Source organism: Mus caroli, chromosome 15 (genome assembly GCF_900094665.2).
Source record: "Mus caroli chromosome 15, CAROLI_EIJ_v1.1, whole genome shotgun sequence".
Lineage (NCBI taxonomy): Eukaryota > Metazoa > Chordata > Mammalia > Rodentia > Muridae > Mus > Mus caroli.
The window spans coordinates 83,065,447-83,080,415 of NC_034584.1; the positions used below are offsets into that span (position 1 = coordinate 83,065,447).

Here is a 14,969-nt window from a genome sequence, read left to right on the forward strand (position 1 = left end):
AAAAAAAAAAAAAAAGAATTCCTGAGATGCCTGGGACAGTGATGCCCATGTCTAGTAGCAGCTACTTGACCTCCGTTAGAATTCCTGAGATGCCTGGGACAGTGATGCCCGTGTCTCGTAGCAGCTACTTAAGAGGCTGATGTAGGAGGATTCCTTGAGTTCAGGACTTTGAGGCTAGCCTGAGCAACACAAGACCCTATTTCAAACTACAGTTTTGGAATACAGTCCTCCTAGCAGGAAATACTGCCAGAGTGCTTTGAAGAACGCCAAAAGGATGAAGTGTGTTCACAATGGAAGACAAATGAGATGCTAAGTGACCAAGCCTCCCAAATGATGACCCAGCAAAGTTACAGATGAATAGCACTATAAATACTTATAAATGAAAGCAGTAAGTTGTAAGCCCAATTTCTCAGCATGTAAGGGATTGGTAGATAGGAGGAACATTTGCTTTATATAAACAAGAGAGAACCAAAACCCTACAGTCAAGTTGCAGGACAGAGAGGGCTCTGAAAGGCAAGACAACTATCAACACCGTTTAAGCTACAAAGCAAGAAGCTGGCCATCCTATAAGGGAACAAAATGGTACTTGTGACCACACCTAGGAAAGGTCATCACACAGGGGCAGTGCCTACACACAAGAAGGCTTTATCGCTCAGCCTGACCATGTACTCCTCTCGGGACACCCTGTAGGGCACTAGAGGCTGCATCAGACAGCACATGATTCCTCTAGCCCTGACTGTGGACTTCAGTGCTTCTCACCTGCTTTCCCAGACTCAGTAGCAAAGGATGTGAACAAATGTCTATAAAATACACATCCTCGCTGGGTGTGGTGGCGCACACCTTTAATCCCAGCACTCAGGAGGCAGAGGCAGGCGAATTTCTGAGTTCGAGGCCAGCCTGGTCTATAAAGTGAGTTCCAGGACAGCCAGGGCTATACGGAGAAACTGTCTCAAAACAAAACAAAACAAAACAAAACAAAACAAAAATATACATCCTCAGACCACGAGAGGAACTGAGACAGAGACCCACCCCCAAAGCCAGATATCGCAGGGTATACAGCTCCAGGCTTAGCCAATGTCAGCCACTAAGGGAAAGGCTGCTATGGCGGATGCTTCTACCACAAGGCACTACACCCATCACTTCCACTCATGAATAAGTTTCCTGAAGCATTTCCCAGGCATTGACCACACAGCCTACTAGCTGCTCTAGCACACCTGTCTAACACTCCTGGTGGAAAGCAAGACTGAACTGCAGAGGTAACTCACAGAATTCACTCCACTGAGGTGAAAGGTATTAGTGTCCCTCTCCTTTCCACTTCTCTCACCTCACAGAAGTCAGACAAGATTGTACACTAGCTTACCTGAAAGAGCAGCCTCTTAATATCAACACTGATATTCCTACAAACTGCCTAGAGTGTCCAAGTAAGCTGTTGATATGGGGCAAAGGCACAGTGCATTTAAAGTCAAAGAAAAGGTCACATACCATCCAATACGCTCCCAGCACCTCCGCTTACTGGCTTCGTATGTGAGCACAGCTTCCCACAGGTCCAGATCCGGGGTCATGCTTGGTTCAGACTGGGAGTCGGGAGTTAAATTGGAAGCTGACTGGAAACCTTCATCTTCCCACTGATCCACAATCTGTGGGACCTGGAGAGCACCGGGAAAAGTAATTCACTATCCATCTCTTCCTGTTTGCATTTATTAAGTGTGATGATAGAACACTTAGAACTGTATCCACACCCATTTATTCCCTAGAGGGACAGACCTAGCAAAGCAGGTCTACTTTTCCTCAATGTATTACACAATGCACCCCTCCACAATACATGACATGGAGAGTTAAAATAATCCGCTATTAATTTCTAGGCAGGTGTGGTGGTATGTGCCTGACATCCCAGCACTGAGATTGAAACAGAATTGAGTCTGGAACCAAACTGGGCTGCACAGAGTGATCTACTGCAAAACACAAGATGTTAATTTTTTACCTCACATACAACATGGCCTCAATTTAGGGAAAACAGCATAAGAAGTCGTACAGGAAGCCCAGCAACCTGGAACTGAGGCAGGAAGATATCCATGTGTTTGAGGCCAGCATGAGCTACACTGAAACCCTGTCCTTACGAAGCCCGACCCCTCAGCACTCAGGAGAAAAAGAAAATTATACTAAACCTAGAGAAAGTTATGTACGCCAAGATTTTGCTGTACCATCACTTAAACTTGGAAATAAATATTCTCTTTTAAAAAAAAATAATAGTAATAACTGAGGGCCAGACATGATACTTTAATCCCAGCACTCAGGAAGCAGAGACTGGAAGATCTCTGTGAGTTCAAGGCCAACCTGGTCTACAAAGCAAGTCCAGGACAGCCAGAGAAACTGTCTAGAGAAATCAAAAATAAAAATAAAAAATAAAAACAAAACTGAGTAGTAATAGTTTGTCCTCTTAACAAAATTTACAAGTAATAAAATACAAGAGAAAATGATAATTTATTCAATGACGTGGGGGTAGGTTGGGAAAACCCATGTTACAGGTGAGGGAGTTATACAAAGCATGAACACCAGGTATATTTGAAATGATGTGGCCTCTACAACTTAAGGGCAGACTTTCTTTTGGAGGGGGGGTTGTTTGTTTTGTTTTGCTTTTCGAGACATGGTTTCTCTGTGTAGCCCTGGCTGTCCTGGAACTCACTCTGTAGATCAGGCTGACCTCAAACTTAGAAATCTGCCTGCCTCTGCCTCCCAAGTGCTGGGATTAAAGGTGTGCACCACCACTGCCTCTCTTCATTTTAATTAATCTGATTTCTGAACTAACAGCACTAGAGAAGTGACTTAACAAGAAGCTCTTGAGGAAAAGGATGGGAAAGGTGCATGTTGTGTTTTGCTTACAGGTGAGCAGCTAGGACATCCCTGTGCAAAGGATGCCAGCAAATCCTCCCCAACACCTCTACGTCATGACCGACTGCTCACCTGAGGCTTGGACAGAAGCTTGCCAACAGTACCAGGTAAAAGAATTTTCCAAACCTCTAGGGATACTGAAAGGGAAAGAAATACTACCTTGATGGCTAGTCCAGAGAAGTCGGCGCTGTCTGGCACAGGTGGTAGGTCCAGTCGCACATCCATGTCATAGGTGCGGCTATGCACAAGTGCACCAAAGAGGGAGACCCTGGTGTCTCTCTCAAACCTGTCACCACAAGAGTCACCAATTGAGAAGAGCCCAACGGTGGGCAGGCCAGTGCCTGGGGCAGCCTCCATCACCTGAAGCGCTTCCTGGACCGTGTGATGACACAAATTCTCCTCCCCAGAGATAAATGACCGAACGTCCATTTCAAACACACTCAAGTCATAGCAATCGTAGCCGCTGTAGGGTATGTTTCGGCCTGCGTGCTTGTTGTTAAAGAAGTAATCCCGTTTTCTGCGCAGCACTTGAGGGGGGCCACTTCCTGCCAGCTGAACTAAGAGGTCCAACACTGATGCCACCTCCACAAAAGGACAGTCAGGGGCTGCTTCAAGTTTCTCCACGAGCTCCTCCAAACGGTCAGCCTCTGGCCCCAAGCCCCCCACCCTCAAATCGAAGGACAGCATAAGGACCTTGTTTTTCACGGGGAGCTTCGAAGAGTCGGGCTGCCGCTGATGGGTGTCCTCTTGAAAAAGATTTGCGAAAAGGGCATTGTAGGCCACCCTCTTAAGGCTCCGCTTCGCCCTCTTCCTGTTCACACTGCGCTGGCCGGGGCGAGCCTGGGCAGCAGGTAAGAGAGCCTCGCAGAGGTCATCGAACAGCTGGGTGATGCTGGCCATAGTCACTCTCTTTTCAGCCAGGACCCTCCTGACTGGTAAACTTTGCATCTAGGAGTCACTTCATGCTCTCAAAGGCCAAAGCTCACCGCAGGTGAGCCAGGCTCAAAAAGCGGACCACCCGTGGCTCCACACCGGACAACCGGGCATCCGCGTCTCAGGTTTCGCACTGCAAGAGGCCACACGCCGCGTCTCTCCCCAACCCTCAGCCTCCACCCGGCGCTCGTCCTCGGCTCTCCCGGACCATAACAAGTTTACCGACCGAATGCGTACGTCCCATGACCAGCCTGCAAGCCCGGGACGCCCGAACTGGGACTCCCGCCGCTCTGGCGTCACACCCACGCGACGGCAGACAACACCGGGAGACGTACGGGAAATACGTCATCGGACCCGCCCTGAGTGGGCGGGGCCGCAACCTCAGCTTTCAGAGCTAGAACCTAGCCTCTCAGATAATTTGCTGGGAGTGAACTCAGTAACGGAGACAGAGATGTGTTGTGTTTAGCCGATGTTTATTGTTCTGGAGGTAGAGGACGCCTGGGCCGCAGACGGGACGTAGGTCTCGGGCCATGGTTCGCTGGGGCCCGAGTGTGCTCTTCTTCACGTGGGAACCGCCCACCTTGACCGATTTCAAGCGACTGGCAATCACGGTTATTATGGTGGAGGAGCTGGAAAAGCAAAGTTGACTCGTTGGTGAAGCTGGCTCCACGTAGTTCTAACGTAGGGCGTCGCCTTCGCCCCTGTGTGCCTCACCAGCCACCTGCAGCAACTTCCAGCGAGCCTCCAGCCGAGCTTTTAGGAACATCAGAGCCTGGATCTCCTCTGGAGAGGCCTTCGAGAAAGGACCCAGACTGGGAGGTGTTTCTCCATGCAATGCCTGCGCCAGGCTCCTTGCAAGCAAGAGTATGGATTCCTGGCTCGGAGAGAGTGGAGTTTGGGCGCCGCAATGAGACAGTTGTTTCTGCCCACCTTCCACCCACATAACTTATCCACCCTACCCAGTTTACCTCTTCCACTACAGCTAGAATTCGGCCCCCTACTGGGCTCCGAAGCATTGCAGCCAAGAGAGCAGCTTGGGCGTTCTGCAGGCCATGGGCAGGCCCCAGTGCCATCAACACCATATCAGGCTGGAAACCATAGGCCAAGGGCAGTACCAGACCCAGAATGAGGCTCAGAAACCCTCCACTTGTCTGTAGGGACAATAGCAGAGCCTCAGACTCTCAATCTAGAGGGCACTGCTAGTGGCTCCTGTCGCCCACCCCCCAATCTCAGGGACCCTGGGTTGTGAACAGGAACCCCCCAGAGAGACGGGGGGGGGGGGGGGAGGGGGATGTGAGAAGCTCTCCAACCACAACACAGCCACTCACCTGTGGCAGTGGAGTGGAGAAGTGGAACATGGACCGGATGGCTGCCTCCTTGCCCTGGATGTTGAGCCACAGAATTCTCCTTCTCAAGAGAAAGCACGAGGGCCATGGACACATATGCATGAGACCCTGCTCACCCTTCCCAGGGCTTATCAATAAAGGACAGAGGAGGGCTTGGAGCCAGGGGGGTGGGGGCGTAAGTGACTGTCAACCTGATATGGCACTGTGTTCTGGGGCACCCACTCTCAAACTGCACCTATGGGAAGCAGTGTTCTCACCCAACGGTAACCCTGGATTCCCAGTCACATGCCCACTACCTGATGTATAAGCTAAAGACTCATACCCATCATCTGCAAGGTCCAGGGGTCGATCCAGTTGTCCCAGGGCCACACAGAGCACCCTAAGAAGTTGACCCAGGATGGGCTGGGCTCACATTGTCCAGTATCCATTCGAGGGCCCTCCCTGTGCCATCCAGTGGGTACTCCCAGGTCCTTGGGGACTCAAGTCAACCAAGCAGAGTTTACCTCTGAGCTCTGCGAGCTAGGCATCGCTGAATGAGCACATCCAACGTTGCTGCTGTGGCGAGGGCAGTTGTGGTTGCTATGCCATTTCTTATCTACGGAATAAACAACAGGCAGGGGACTTAGAGGCTGGCACACACACCCTCTTTGGAGGACTTTCGGGAGTCAATGCCAGCTCCCAGACCTTAGGTTAAACCCATTCACGCTTTGTTCTGGTCTTTTCCAAATGGCTGATACTAACCTTTCCCTACGTTACAAGGTCAAATAGCCCCGATTCTAAAAGCCAGATGCTTAGAACTACAGTTTGTTTTTGTTTTTTTAAAGATTTATTTATGGTCATATGTAAGTACACTGTAGGGGGCTGGTGAGATGGCTCAGTGGGTAAGAGCACCCGACTGTTCTTCCGAAGTTCCGGAGTTCAAATCCCAGCAACCACATGGTGGCTCACAACCATCCATAATGAGATCTGACTCCCTCTTCTGGAGTGTCTGAAGACAGCTACAGTGTACTTACATATAATAAATAAATTAATTAATTAAAAAAAAAAAAGTAAGTACACTGTAGCTACCTTCAGACACACCAGAAGAGGGAGTCAGATCTCATTACGGATGGTTGTGAGCCACCATGTAGTTGCTGGGATTTGAACTCAAGACCCTTGGAAGAGGAGTCAGTGCTCTCAACCGCTAAGCCATCTATCTCTTCAGTCCTAAAGGTTACATGTCAACCCCTGGTACATGCCACTGCCACCATCTTCAGCCGCACCCCCGATGACTCTACCTGCCCATCCATGATTCCATCTAAGAGACACAGAATCTTCCCCAGTGTGGCAAGATCCTCATCCTGGAATCGGGACTTGTGAAGCCTGTGACGGGCAGGCCAGAGGGACACATGGAAATCAAATATCATTGTATCAGTGAGGATGGCATGGACAGCCCCATCCTCAGATCCGCTCTCCTCACCTGGCCCAGGCTTCAGTCTCCTCCCTCAAGACTGACCCTTCTTGATGGAGCACTCCAGGAGGTAAGCACAGAGCAGCACCTGGTACAGTCGAGGCCACCGCTGTGCAGATTGGAGGTGCAGGGTGGAGGCACAGTCTGTCCAGGAGGGGGCTCAGTGAATCCTCTGCTACTGTACCTGTGGGACTCTCACCAAGCAGAGGCAGAGATCTCTCTTCAGGAGAGTGGGTGTTGGAACTCAGAACTGGGGCCACATCTAAACGGTTCAGAGTCACAGTCACTGCAAAGAAGCTCAGAGTGGAGCCACCAACCCAGGTCCAAGCCATACTGACTTTGCTGGAGGCTTGTCCAGTGAGGGGCCTGGGCTGTCTGGACACTCTGGATGGACTCCAGGGCACTATGGCAAGAAGTAGAGTTGTAAGTCTGATTCCCCCCCCACCCCCCCGCCTTAATCCCCTCCTCCCACTGGCTCTCCAGTCTTCAAACCTCTGACATGGCACCATGAGCCCAAGAAGGGGAGGTGTGGGGTCACCAAGCAATGTCTGCACCATCATGCACACTGACTGTGCTAGGGACTCCAAGTGGTAGCCACCCTAGAAAGAGCGTTGAAATGGGACAGAGGAGGGATATCACTAGTGTGAGTGGCCGTACCAGGCAGAACACCTAATCTCGACTGACTCTCACATCTGGTGCCCTCCCCTCCCCTGGCCCTTGAGCACTTACCTCCAACACAGCACAAATCCGGCCACCAGCCAGCACCTGCAGCAGCTGTGTGAGATGGGCAAAGCACTCAGGGGTGGCCTGCATCTGCCCCTGAAACACATTAAGTATGATAAGGACCTGGGCCCCCAGAACCTTACATTACTCCCAAGCCAGGCCATGTTCTCACCTCAGGGTCCCCGATAGCAGAGTCAAATCCTGCTGACACCAGCACCAACTCAGGATCAAACTATAGGCAGGATCCGGTGGGAAGGAACCAAAGAGAGCAATAGCCCAGGTGAAGGGGAGGTCCCAGTGCTACCCACTCACATAAGGTTAGACTTTCTGAGACAGATTCCCTACTCCCATTCATACACTGGAATGGCTTTCAACTCTCCAGTCTTCACAGTGGGACTCTGGGTTAGCCTAGGGGGACACCCACCACACAGTCACCTCGAAGGCCAGTGGGAGCAGCACATGCAGGAAGGCAGCCAAATAGTCGGCATTTCCCATCCCAACCTGCAGCAAAAGCAAAGCAGGCATCAGGGGACCAGCCCTGCAAATGAGGACATCATGGTCTTCACCCCTGGGATCCCAAAGTCTAGGGAGACTCTTGCAGAATGCCCCAGGAGACATTCACAAGAGAGGTAGGCTGGACGGAGGGGGAAAGGGGGCTTGGTACCTGGTTCCAGGGCAAATTGACAGTGAAACCTTGGCCCCGCCCTTGGCCAACTGCATCTGCATCAGACTCTGGGAGGAACGGCCAGAAGCTTCCATGCTCATAGCGGTGCCAAGAGAAATAAAGGACACTGTCGACAATTGGCCAGGTCAGAAGTGAGGTCCCTTAGCAACCCCACAGCTTCTCAAAGAACCCCAACTCTTGAGACCCCGAGTCTCACCACTGAAATTTTATCCCCAAAATGGTGGGCAGCAGAGAAGGGCTGAGTCCACACCCCAGCTCACCTGGGGTCATCGTTGAAGATATACTGGATGCCCTGGCCATGGTGGACATCCCAGTCGACAATGAGAATCCTAAATTCAGACAGACAGTGCTGGGGGTTACTGGACGTGGCTGCCTTTCCACCTCTAGGCTAGGAGCTCCGCCAGGAGTGGAGGGAGCTGGGTGAGATCTCTTAACCACCAACTCCACCTCTTCCTATTTAGTGTGGGTCCCCCACACTTGCAGGTCAAGCTTGGACACACCTCTGCAGCCCATATTTCTGCTTGGCATGTTTGGCTGCTATAGCCACATTGTTGAACACACAGAACCCATTGGCAGCTGCCCTCTGACTGTGGTGCCCTGGAGGCCTAGGGTGTAAAAAAAAAAAAAAAAAAAAAAAAGAGAGACACAGGGCATGTCAGAGTCATTCTGTCCCCTCACAGGGTCACACACAGACAGCTAGGGGAGGAGGGTGGTTCTCACCTCACCAGGGCAAGCCCATTGTGCACAGCTCCTGTTAGCACAGCATCGACCAGCTGCAGTGCAGCCCCCGCTGCCAGCCGGGCACAGTGAAAGGTGTCCTGTGTGCCAGAGTGTCCCAATTGAGCCTGGGTCCTGACCTGCTTGTCCCAGGTTGCAGGTTTCCCACTGCTGAGCAGAAAGGGCTGGGACATTGGCAAGCAAAACATGGTAGGGTACGGTCATAAAGCATAAACAAGGAGACACTGGAAGGTGAGCAGACTTGGGTGTGAATGCACCTAGGCAGGCATATGGACATAAATTTGGGTGAATGGGTGTGTATGCTGGCTCGCACCGGGTGAAAGTAGACAGCGTCGTACTGCTTAGACAGTGCGTGGAGCTCCTCTTTATCCAGGGTCTGGGTCTTCTGCACCAGGGCTATATATTCCGGGCTGCAGATCAGCAGGCAGGCCACCAGCAGGACAGGAAGGAAAGAGCAGAGATTCCTGGTGGGCGTGCCCACCCAGTAATCCCTTTTAGCCCACACCACGGTGAACCCAAGGGAATGCTAGCGGAGCTATAACAGGTTCGGGTCCCCAGATCTGTCATGGTCTGACCTGTGCACCAGGCCCAACTCTTCCTCTGATGCCTCACAAGCTGACAAACACAGGCACCTTTCTTCCAGGCCACGCTGCCGCAGGCCATCCAGGGCAGCTGTCAGGCGCTCTGGGCACTCAATTTCGCACTCGGGGCTGGAGCAGACAAGGATCTCAGTGTTCAGGGTTCCCTCCCGGCCCCCTACTTCTGTCAAGACACACTTACTCATCCCAGAGCAGTCGAGTGGCTGTCATGTCCTCGTGGTACACAAGTGCTGTGCCCATAGCTACACCGTGGTCACTTTGATCCGCTCTAACGCAACACGCCCTCTGCCAGCAGGTAATTGCACTGCCCGGTCTCACCTAACAGTATGCACGTAAACAGTCCTCACTCGGGACAGAACTGGGTAGTGGACGCTGGACCTGGGCAAGAGGGAACCACCCCAGGCCCAGGTCCGGGCTCAAGCCCGCCCGATTGTCAGAAGAGAACCGCTGGAAACTGAACTAAGCGTGACGCCAAACGCCTAACTTCCGGCTTCCTCTTTTACAGACTCCGGCCCGCCCCTAGGCGAGATTAGGGTGGAGTAGACCAAAAGGCTGAGCTCCCCTAGGATTGCGCGCGCTCTGTGTGTCTCTCTCTCCCTCTGTCTCTCTGTCTCTGTCTCTGTCTGTCTCTCTCTCTCTGCCTCTCTCTCAATCTCTCTCTCTCTCTCTCTCAGGCTGCAGCTGCAGTGCCACCGACAACTACGTGTGGGTGTGGCGCGGAGCCTGCGACCAGCACCGCCTCCAGTGTCCTTCTTGAAATGGATAGGAAGACAGAGCTGTTTGTCCTCAGGCCATCCATCCCTACAGCTGCAGCTATGCTCCCTTCTTGCCCCCAGCATCCTCCTAGCCTAACCTGGTAGTTTAGGCCACAGAGTCAGAAATGCCAACCGTCAATCACAACCAATTTGCCTGCTCCCCCAGGTGAAGGATGGAGAGGAGGGAAGTGAGCAGGGTACGTTATGTGAGCGCCTGCGGGGCTGGCCTGGGCTGGATCAAAGCACTGAACTTCCAGAAGGGAGTGACAGAAAGGCCACAGGTAATAAAGAGGCCACTGGAATAGAAGAGTTATATAAGAAGCCAGGCCAGCCAGGAAAACTGCAGCCCAGTGTGAGGCTAGGAAGGACAGAGGGTTCTGAGCAAGGAAGGGTGAGGAAGCAGGGAAGGGGGCCTTAGGAAGGAGGAACAAAGGAGACATGAGCTCAAATACCAACTAAGATTGTGCATATATACATATATATATTTTTTTTCCATAGTCCAGCCTTGTCTCCAGTTCCGAAGTGAGTGTTGGCATTACAGATGCCTCAAGATGCGTGGAGGGGACCAGAAACACCCCCAGGATGATGAGGGGAAAGGGGCAAGGCTGCCGCTGACGTCTGTGATAGGAACACATACAACTATCATGTACAGGGGAAACCAAAGAGCCCTGGAGTGGTTAGAAGTAGGCGCCCTCTGCCATACTCAGGAGTTGGCAGTTCAGGCAAGGATTTTGGAGGAGCCCAAAGCTTCTCCATCTTCTAAAAGTCAATTGACTACCCTGGTTTATGTGTATTGTGGGGTAGGGCATGAACTGAGCCACACCTCCGTAACTGGGTGAAGTATTTGAAGCCTTGGACCATGGTTATCACAAGAGGGTTCAGGCAGTGGATCCATGGTCATGGCATTTTCTTTGACCAGATTAGACTGGGCAAAGTGTATTTGCCCAGAACTTGTCAAATGAGGGGAATGAAAGACCTCACCCTTACGTCCTGCCCTGTCGCACCTGTCCTTGGGACATGAGGAAGAACATGGACCATCTAACCAGCCCAAGTGTAGTCTCCGACCAGGCACCTCGTGTCTAATGGCTTGCAGATGACAGTATGGGTTCAGGGAGGCTGCCAGGGAAATGCTGGTAGAGAGCTAAGACCTTCCTCTCTAGAAGTCTGGACCATTGGAAGACAAATGCTGCAAACTCAGAAAGAAGGAGGCTTCCCTCTTTCTGGGTCTTAACATCATCTTCCCTGCCATCCTCCCTTGAGGTCTCCAGACCTCCTGCTCAGACTCTGAGCCTTAAGAATACAGTCATTCAAGAAGGGAGGGGCCAAGCCCTAATGTGTCTTGAAGAGCATTGGCAAGGACTAAGTGGCACCAGCACTGTGGTCTGGGAAGAGTCAGGGGACTGGCACCTCTATTAGCTGGAGGAGAGAGAGCTCAGGTTACCTCCTTTTTGTGCACAGAGCAGCAGCTTGGAGATCTAATGGGTGCTCAAGGCATGGGGCCACACAACCAGAATGGGAGGTCTACAAAAGGGTTTATTTGCCCCCAGCCACTTAGGCAACACCAAATGGCTGGTTCGAATTCCAGGCTAAGGGTGTAAGAGAATCCACCCGCTTCCAGAAGAGATGATGTCCCTGAGTCAGTGTCCCCAAAACCTCTGTCTCATTCTGTCTCAGGAGTTGGCCTTGGCATTGTCCAGAGCAAGCAGAGCTCAGGTCTAGCACTTGTCTCCTAAGCTCTGCCCACTCTGAGGCTTTTTCACGAACACTGATTTCATGCACAACTTCAGAATTCAAAGGCTAGTCCCATGTTGGGTAGGGGTCTTGGACAGAAAGCTTAGATGTTCTTCCAGGGTCATCTGGGGCACTTCGAAAGCCGAAGAACAGGTTTGGAGATGGAGGGTTCATGATTCAAGGGTCTACACAGCCTGTCCAGGTGGAAGACTTGGGACACAAGCTCCAGGCACTGTCGGGGTGTTAGCCAGGATTCCTCTTCCAGAGAAGGGAAGCCAAGGTACCGTGAAGCTCCCAGCCAACCTCCTTTGGATAACCCCCAAACCACCCAGAGGTCGTCACAGAGCCGTCTCCTTTGGAACTCTGGCTCCTAGCTGCCTGGGAGGCTTGAAGCTGAGAACTTCCTTGTAAGTAACACCTGCAGGAAGCGAAGAGAAGCAAACGATATAGCTAGACAGCTTTCAACTAAGGGGAGAAGCCAGCGCCCCCACGGCTTCTTAAATCTAATCCTAAATGGGCCAATCCACTTAAAAACACTGAAGACTGCTGTGAAGCTAGACTGCCCCAGGAAAACAAGGGATGAAAGTGTATGTTCAAAAGAAAAAAAAAAGATTTGTGTTCAAAAAATAATAATAAGAGAGAGAGGCTTGTATTAAAAAAAAAAAAAAAAGGGAAGTGAGAAGAAAGTGTGTGAGCCTACTCAAGGGCTCAGTTGTGTGCCTCCTGTGGTCTATGGTGAAAGCAAAAGCACCCGGCCACAGTGTGTAGATGGAGACCACAGAACGGATCTTGTGGCCCGTGGTTAGGAGAGTTATTTTGTTGAGCAGCAGAAGGATTCCATCACACAGAACCAAACTCACAAGCACACGACAACACAGAAGGGAAGAACACCTGCCAGGACTTTCAGGACATGATTCAAGAACCTCTACCCATCCAGTCTTTCCCATACCAGGGTGCAGGAACAGGGCCTGGGGTCTGAGGCAGACAAGACAAGGGATAGCATGTCCCAGTGGACCTGTCCTCAAACCTCCCGGCTCCCCAGGTTGGACCTGCCAGTCTGGCAAGGACATGGGAGGCTAGTCCCAGCTCAGGAAACAGTAGGCAAACTGAGAGAGCTTCTCTGAGGCCAGTTCTTAAAGAGAGAACTTGGAGGTCTGGCACATAGCTATGGAGGGATCTAGGGCTAGAGATGAGAAGGAAAAGCTGGGCCCTTTGGCCTGCATGGGAATAGACTGCCTTCCATGGACAGTACATAAGATATAGTTATTTCAGGAGAGGTCTTGAAATGGAGTAAGGAGAAGTAAGTATACATTTTAAAGGTGTAAGAAGAAAGTCATAAGGACCGGTGGTGGTAGAGAGAGCTCCAGTGTGGTCTGGACATGAGGATGCTAGGCAATATAGAGGTTGGGGAGAGAACAGCCAGGGAATTAGTAAGCCAAGGGCACAAAGCACACATACAGTTCTCAGCATCCATCACCTGCCAGCCTTTGTTGGTCGGAGCTCCTCCAAAGGACACTCTTTACCACTGCCTTCCCCCCCTAGCCAGAAATCAACCTGGTTGAGTTGCACTGCCCCACAATGCCCTTTGACCTCCCAAAGCTCTTATCTGACCTGCACCCCAGGGGCAGAGGCTCACTCACCCAGGGCACACAGGGTCCAAAGCCAGACATTGTATGGAACCCCCACACTCACGCTTCCATTCCTCAAGGGTGCGGTCTACATCATCAAAGGAGTCGTCATATTTCTGGGCCTTGGGTTCATCCTCAGTGTCCCGAAGGGACTCAAAGTATGGATGGGTTAACGCCTCAGCTGCTGTCACCCGCTGTTCCGCATCCAGCACCAGCATCCTTTCCAGGAGATTCACAGCTGTGGGAAGAGCAATTCAGGCCAAGCCACAGGAGGGGACATACTCACCCAGTACCCTGAGACCTTCACCCCATCCAGCGGTACCCTGAGGGCTTGCGTTGGTCAGGACAGAGGCAAAATCCTTCTTTTCTAACTCAGGGAGGCCTTCCATGTAGTTCTTGGCCTGTGAGGGAAGAAGGGTGATAGGCCAGCCCCCAAGCCCAAGTCCAGCCCACCACCCACTCCCACTGACCTCAGCACTCTGTAACTTCTGAACAAACTCAGGAGGGGGCGTCCCTGTGATCTTCATGATCTCCTTCAGCTGGTCCAGGTCTGTACCAAGGTCAGGAATGCAATGCAGGGACAGAGGAGGGCCCACCCAGCACCCACGTCTTGGCCGAAGTCAAAGGGTGCTCTACATAGAAGGATACGGTCATTGCCTTTGAACAGGATCTTCCCAGTAATCATCTCCGCCATGATGCAGCCAACGGACCAAATGTCCACTGAGAAGTCCCATCAGTGCCCCACGTGCAAGGATGGCATTCATATCCATGAAGGCCAAGAAAAGGGGAATGCACAAAGAGACCACACATGGGAGACAAGTATACATGAATGGGAGACATGCACATAGGCACAGAGCAGAGGCTGTCATTGAGAAGCGTGGCAGACCTCCCAGAGGTAGTGCCTATAAATGGCTCCCTATCCAGAGATGAAGGGAGCTAGAGGTGGCTAATCAGTTAACATCATGGGATGCTATTCCAGAAACCTTGGTTTGGTTTCCAGCATCTGCATGACAGCTCACAGCCATCTGTGACTCCAGTCCTAGAGAATCCAATGCTGCCTTCTGGCCTCTGCAGGCACCGATTACACAGGTGGTGTATGGATACATGTATCTGCATGTATAGATACATGCAGATAAGTACTTATATATACATAAAATAAGTTCTTATAAAAATTAAGAAGGGGCCAGACATGGTAATACAGCCTTTAATTCCCAGCTCTTAACAGACAGAAGCAGGTAGATCTCTATGGATTCAAGGCCAGTCTGGTCTGCCCACTGAATTCCAGGCCAGCCAGGACTATAAAGGATCTATACAGGAAGAAAGAAAGAAAGAAAGAAAGAAAGAAAGAAAGAAAGAAAGAAAGAAAGAAAGAAAGAAAGGAAGGAAGGAAGGAAGGAAAAGAGAGAGAGAGAGAGAGAAGAAGAAGAAGAAGAAGAAGAAGAAGAAGAAGAAGAAGAAGAAGAAGAAGAAGAAGAAGAAGAAGAAGAAGAAG

General features: G+C 51.3%; 3 protein-coding genes across 10 annotated transcripts in view; all 3 read right to left on the reverse strand.

Moving 5' to 3' along the window:
• The window catches only part of Tubgcp6 (tubulin gamma complex associated protein 6), a 24,320-nt gene extending 20,198 nt beyond the window's left edge, over positions 1–4,122 (reverse strand). Inside the window, exons 1-2 of one of the 2 annotated variants that reach the window (XM_021183055.2) lie at positions 3,049–4,122; positions 1,483–1,646 (exon numbers count right to left, since the gene is read on the reverse strand). In XM_021183055.2, coding sequence (XP_021038714.1) covers positions 1,483–1,646; positions 3,049–3,837 — 953 coding nt within the window. In that variant the 5' untranslated portion in view covers positions 3,838–4,122. The remainder of the gene's footprint in view (positions 1–1,482; positions 1,647–3,048) is intronic. The other variant, XM_029469727.1, reaches the window with a different exon arrangement.
• A 154-nt stretch (positions 4,123–4,276) lies between these two features.
• On the reverse strand, positions 4,277–9,859 carry Hdac10 (histone deacetylase 10). Of its 7 annotated transcripts, none has more exons than XM_021184067.2 (20): positions 9,545–9,859; positions 9,340–9,474; positions 9,078–9,174; positions 8,747–8,844; positions 8,527–8,631; positions 8,287–8,355; positions 8,006–8,132; positions 7,777–7,842; positions 7,514–7,573; positions 7,348–7,437; positions 7,111–7,217; positions 6,957–7,021; positions 6,628–6,880; positions 6,446–6,530; positions 5,672–5,763; positions 5,491–5,547; positions 5,151–5,229; positions 4,791–4,973; positions 4,537–4,696; positions 4,277–4,451 (listed from the first exon to the last, which is right to left on the reverse strand). In XM_021184067.2, exons 1-20 carry the CDS (start codon positions 9,601–9,603, stop codon positions 4,438–4,440), a joined length of 2,001 nt encoding a protein of 666 aa, XP_021039726.1. In that variant the 5' UTR covers positions 9,604–9,859; the 3' UTR covers positions 4,277–4,437. The 7 variants fall into 7 exon arrangements, with proteins under 7 accessions (XP_021039726.1, XP_021039725.1, XP_029325688.1 ...); XM_021184066.2 differs by having other exon boundaries at positions 4,279–4,451; positions 5,151–5,232; positions 9,545–9,846; XM_029469828.1 differs by having other exon boundaries at positions 4,279–4,451; positions 5,151–5,232; positions 8,747–8,928; positions 9,545–9,846.
• A 1,772-nt stretch (positions 9,860–11,631) lies between these two features.
• Positions 11,632–14,969, reverse strand: part of Mapk12 (mitogen-activated protein kinase 12) — a 10,134-nt gene continuing 6,796 nt past the window's right edge. Inside the window, exons 8-12 of the mRNA XM_021184068.1 lie at positions 14,126–14,197; positions 13,948–14,027; positions 13,800–13,878; positions 13,542–13,715; positions 11,632–12,267 (exon numbers count right to left, since the gene is read on the reverse strand). Coding sequence (XP_021039727.1) covers positions 12,188–12,267; positions 13,542–13,715; positions 13,800–13,878; positions 13,948–14,027; positions 14,126–14,197 — 485 coding nt within the window. The 3' untranslated portion in view covers positions 11,632–12,187. The remainder of the gene's footprint in view (positions 12,268–13,541; positions 13,716–13,799; positions 13,879–13,947; positions 14,028–14,125; positions 14,198–14,969) is intronic.

What these genes read in the sequence shown, in the direction of transcription:
- Hdac10 (XM_029469826.1), bottom strand. Translation starts at nt 9,603, where the DNA reads ATGGGCACAGCACTTGTGTACCACGAGGACATGACAGCCACTCGACTG. An exon ending in CTGGACAAGCCTCCAGCAAA is followed by an intron (nt 6,881 to 6,956) that starts GTCAGTATGGCT and finishes TGAACCGTTTAG; the next exon opens with ATGTGGCCCCAGTTCTGAGT. An exon ending in CTAGCTCGCAGAGCTCAGAG is followed by an intron (nt 5,548 to 5,671) that starts GTAAACTCTGCT and finishes TCAACTTCTTAG; the next exon opens with GGTGCTCTGTGTGGCCCTGG.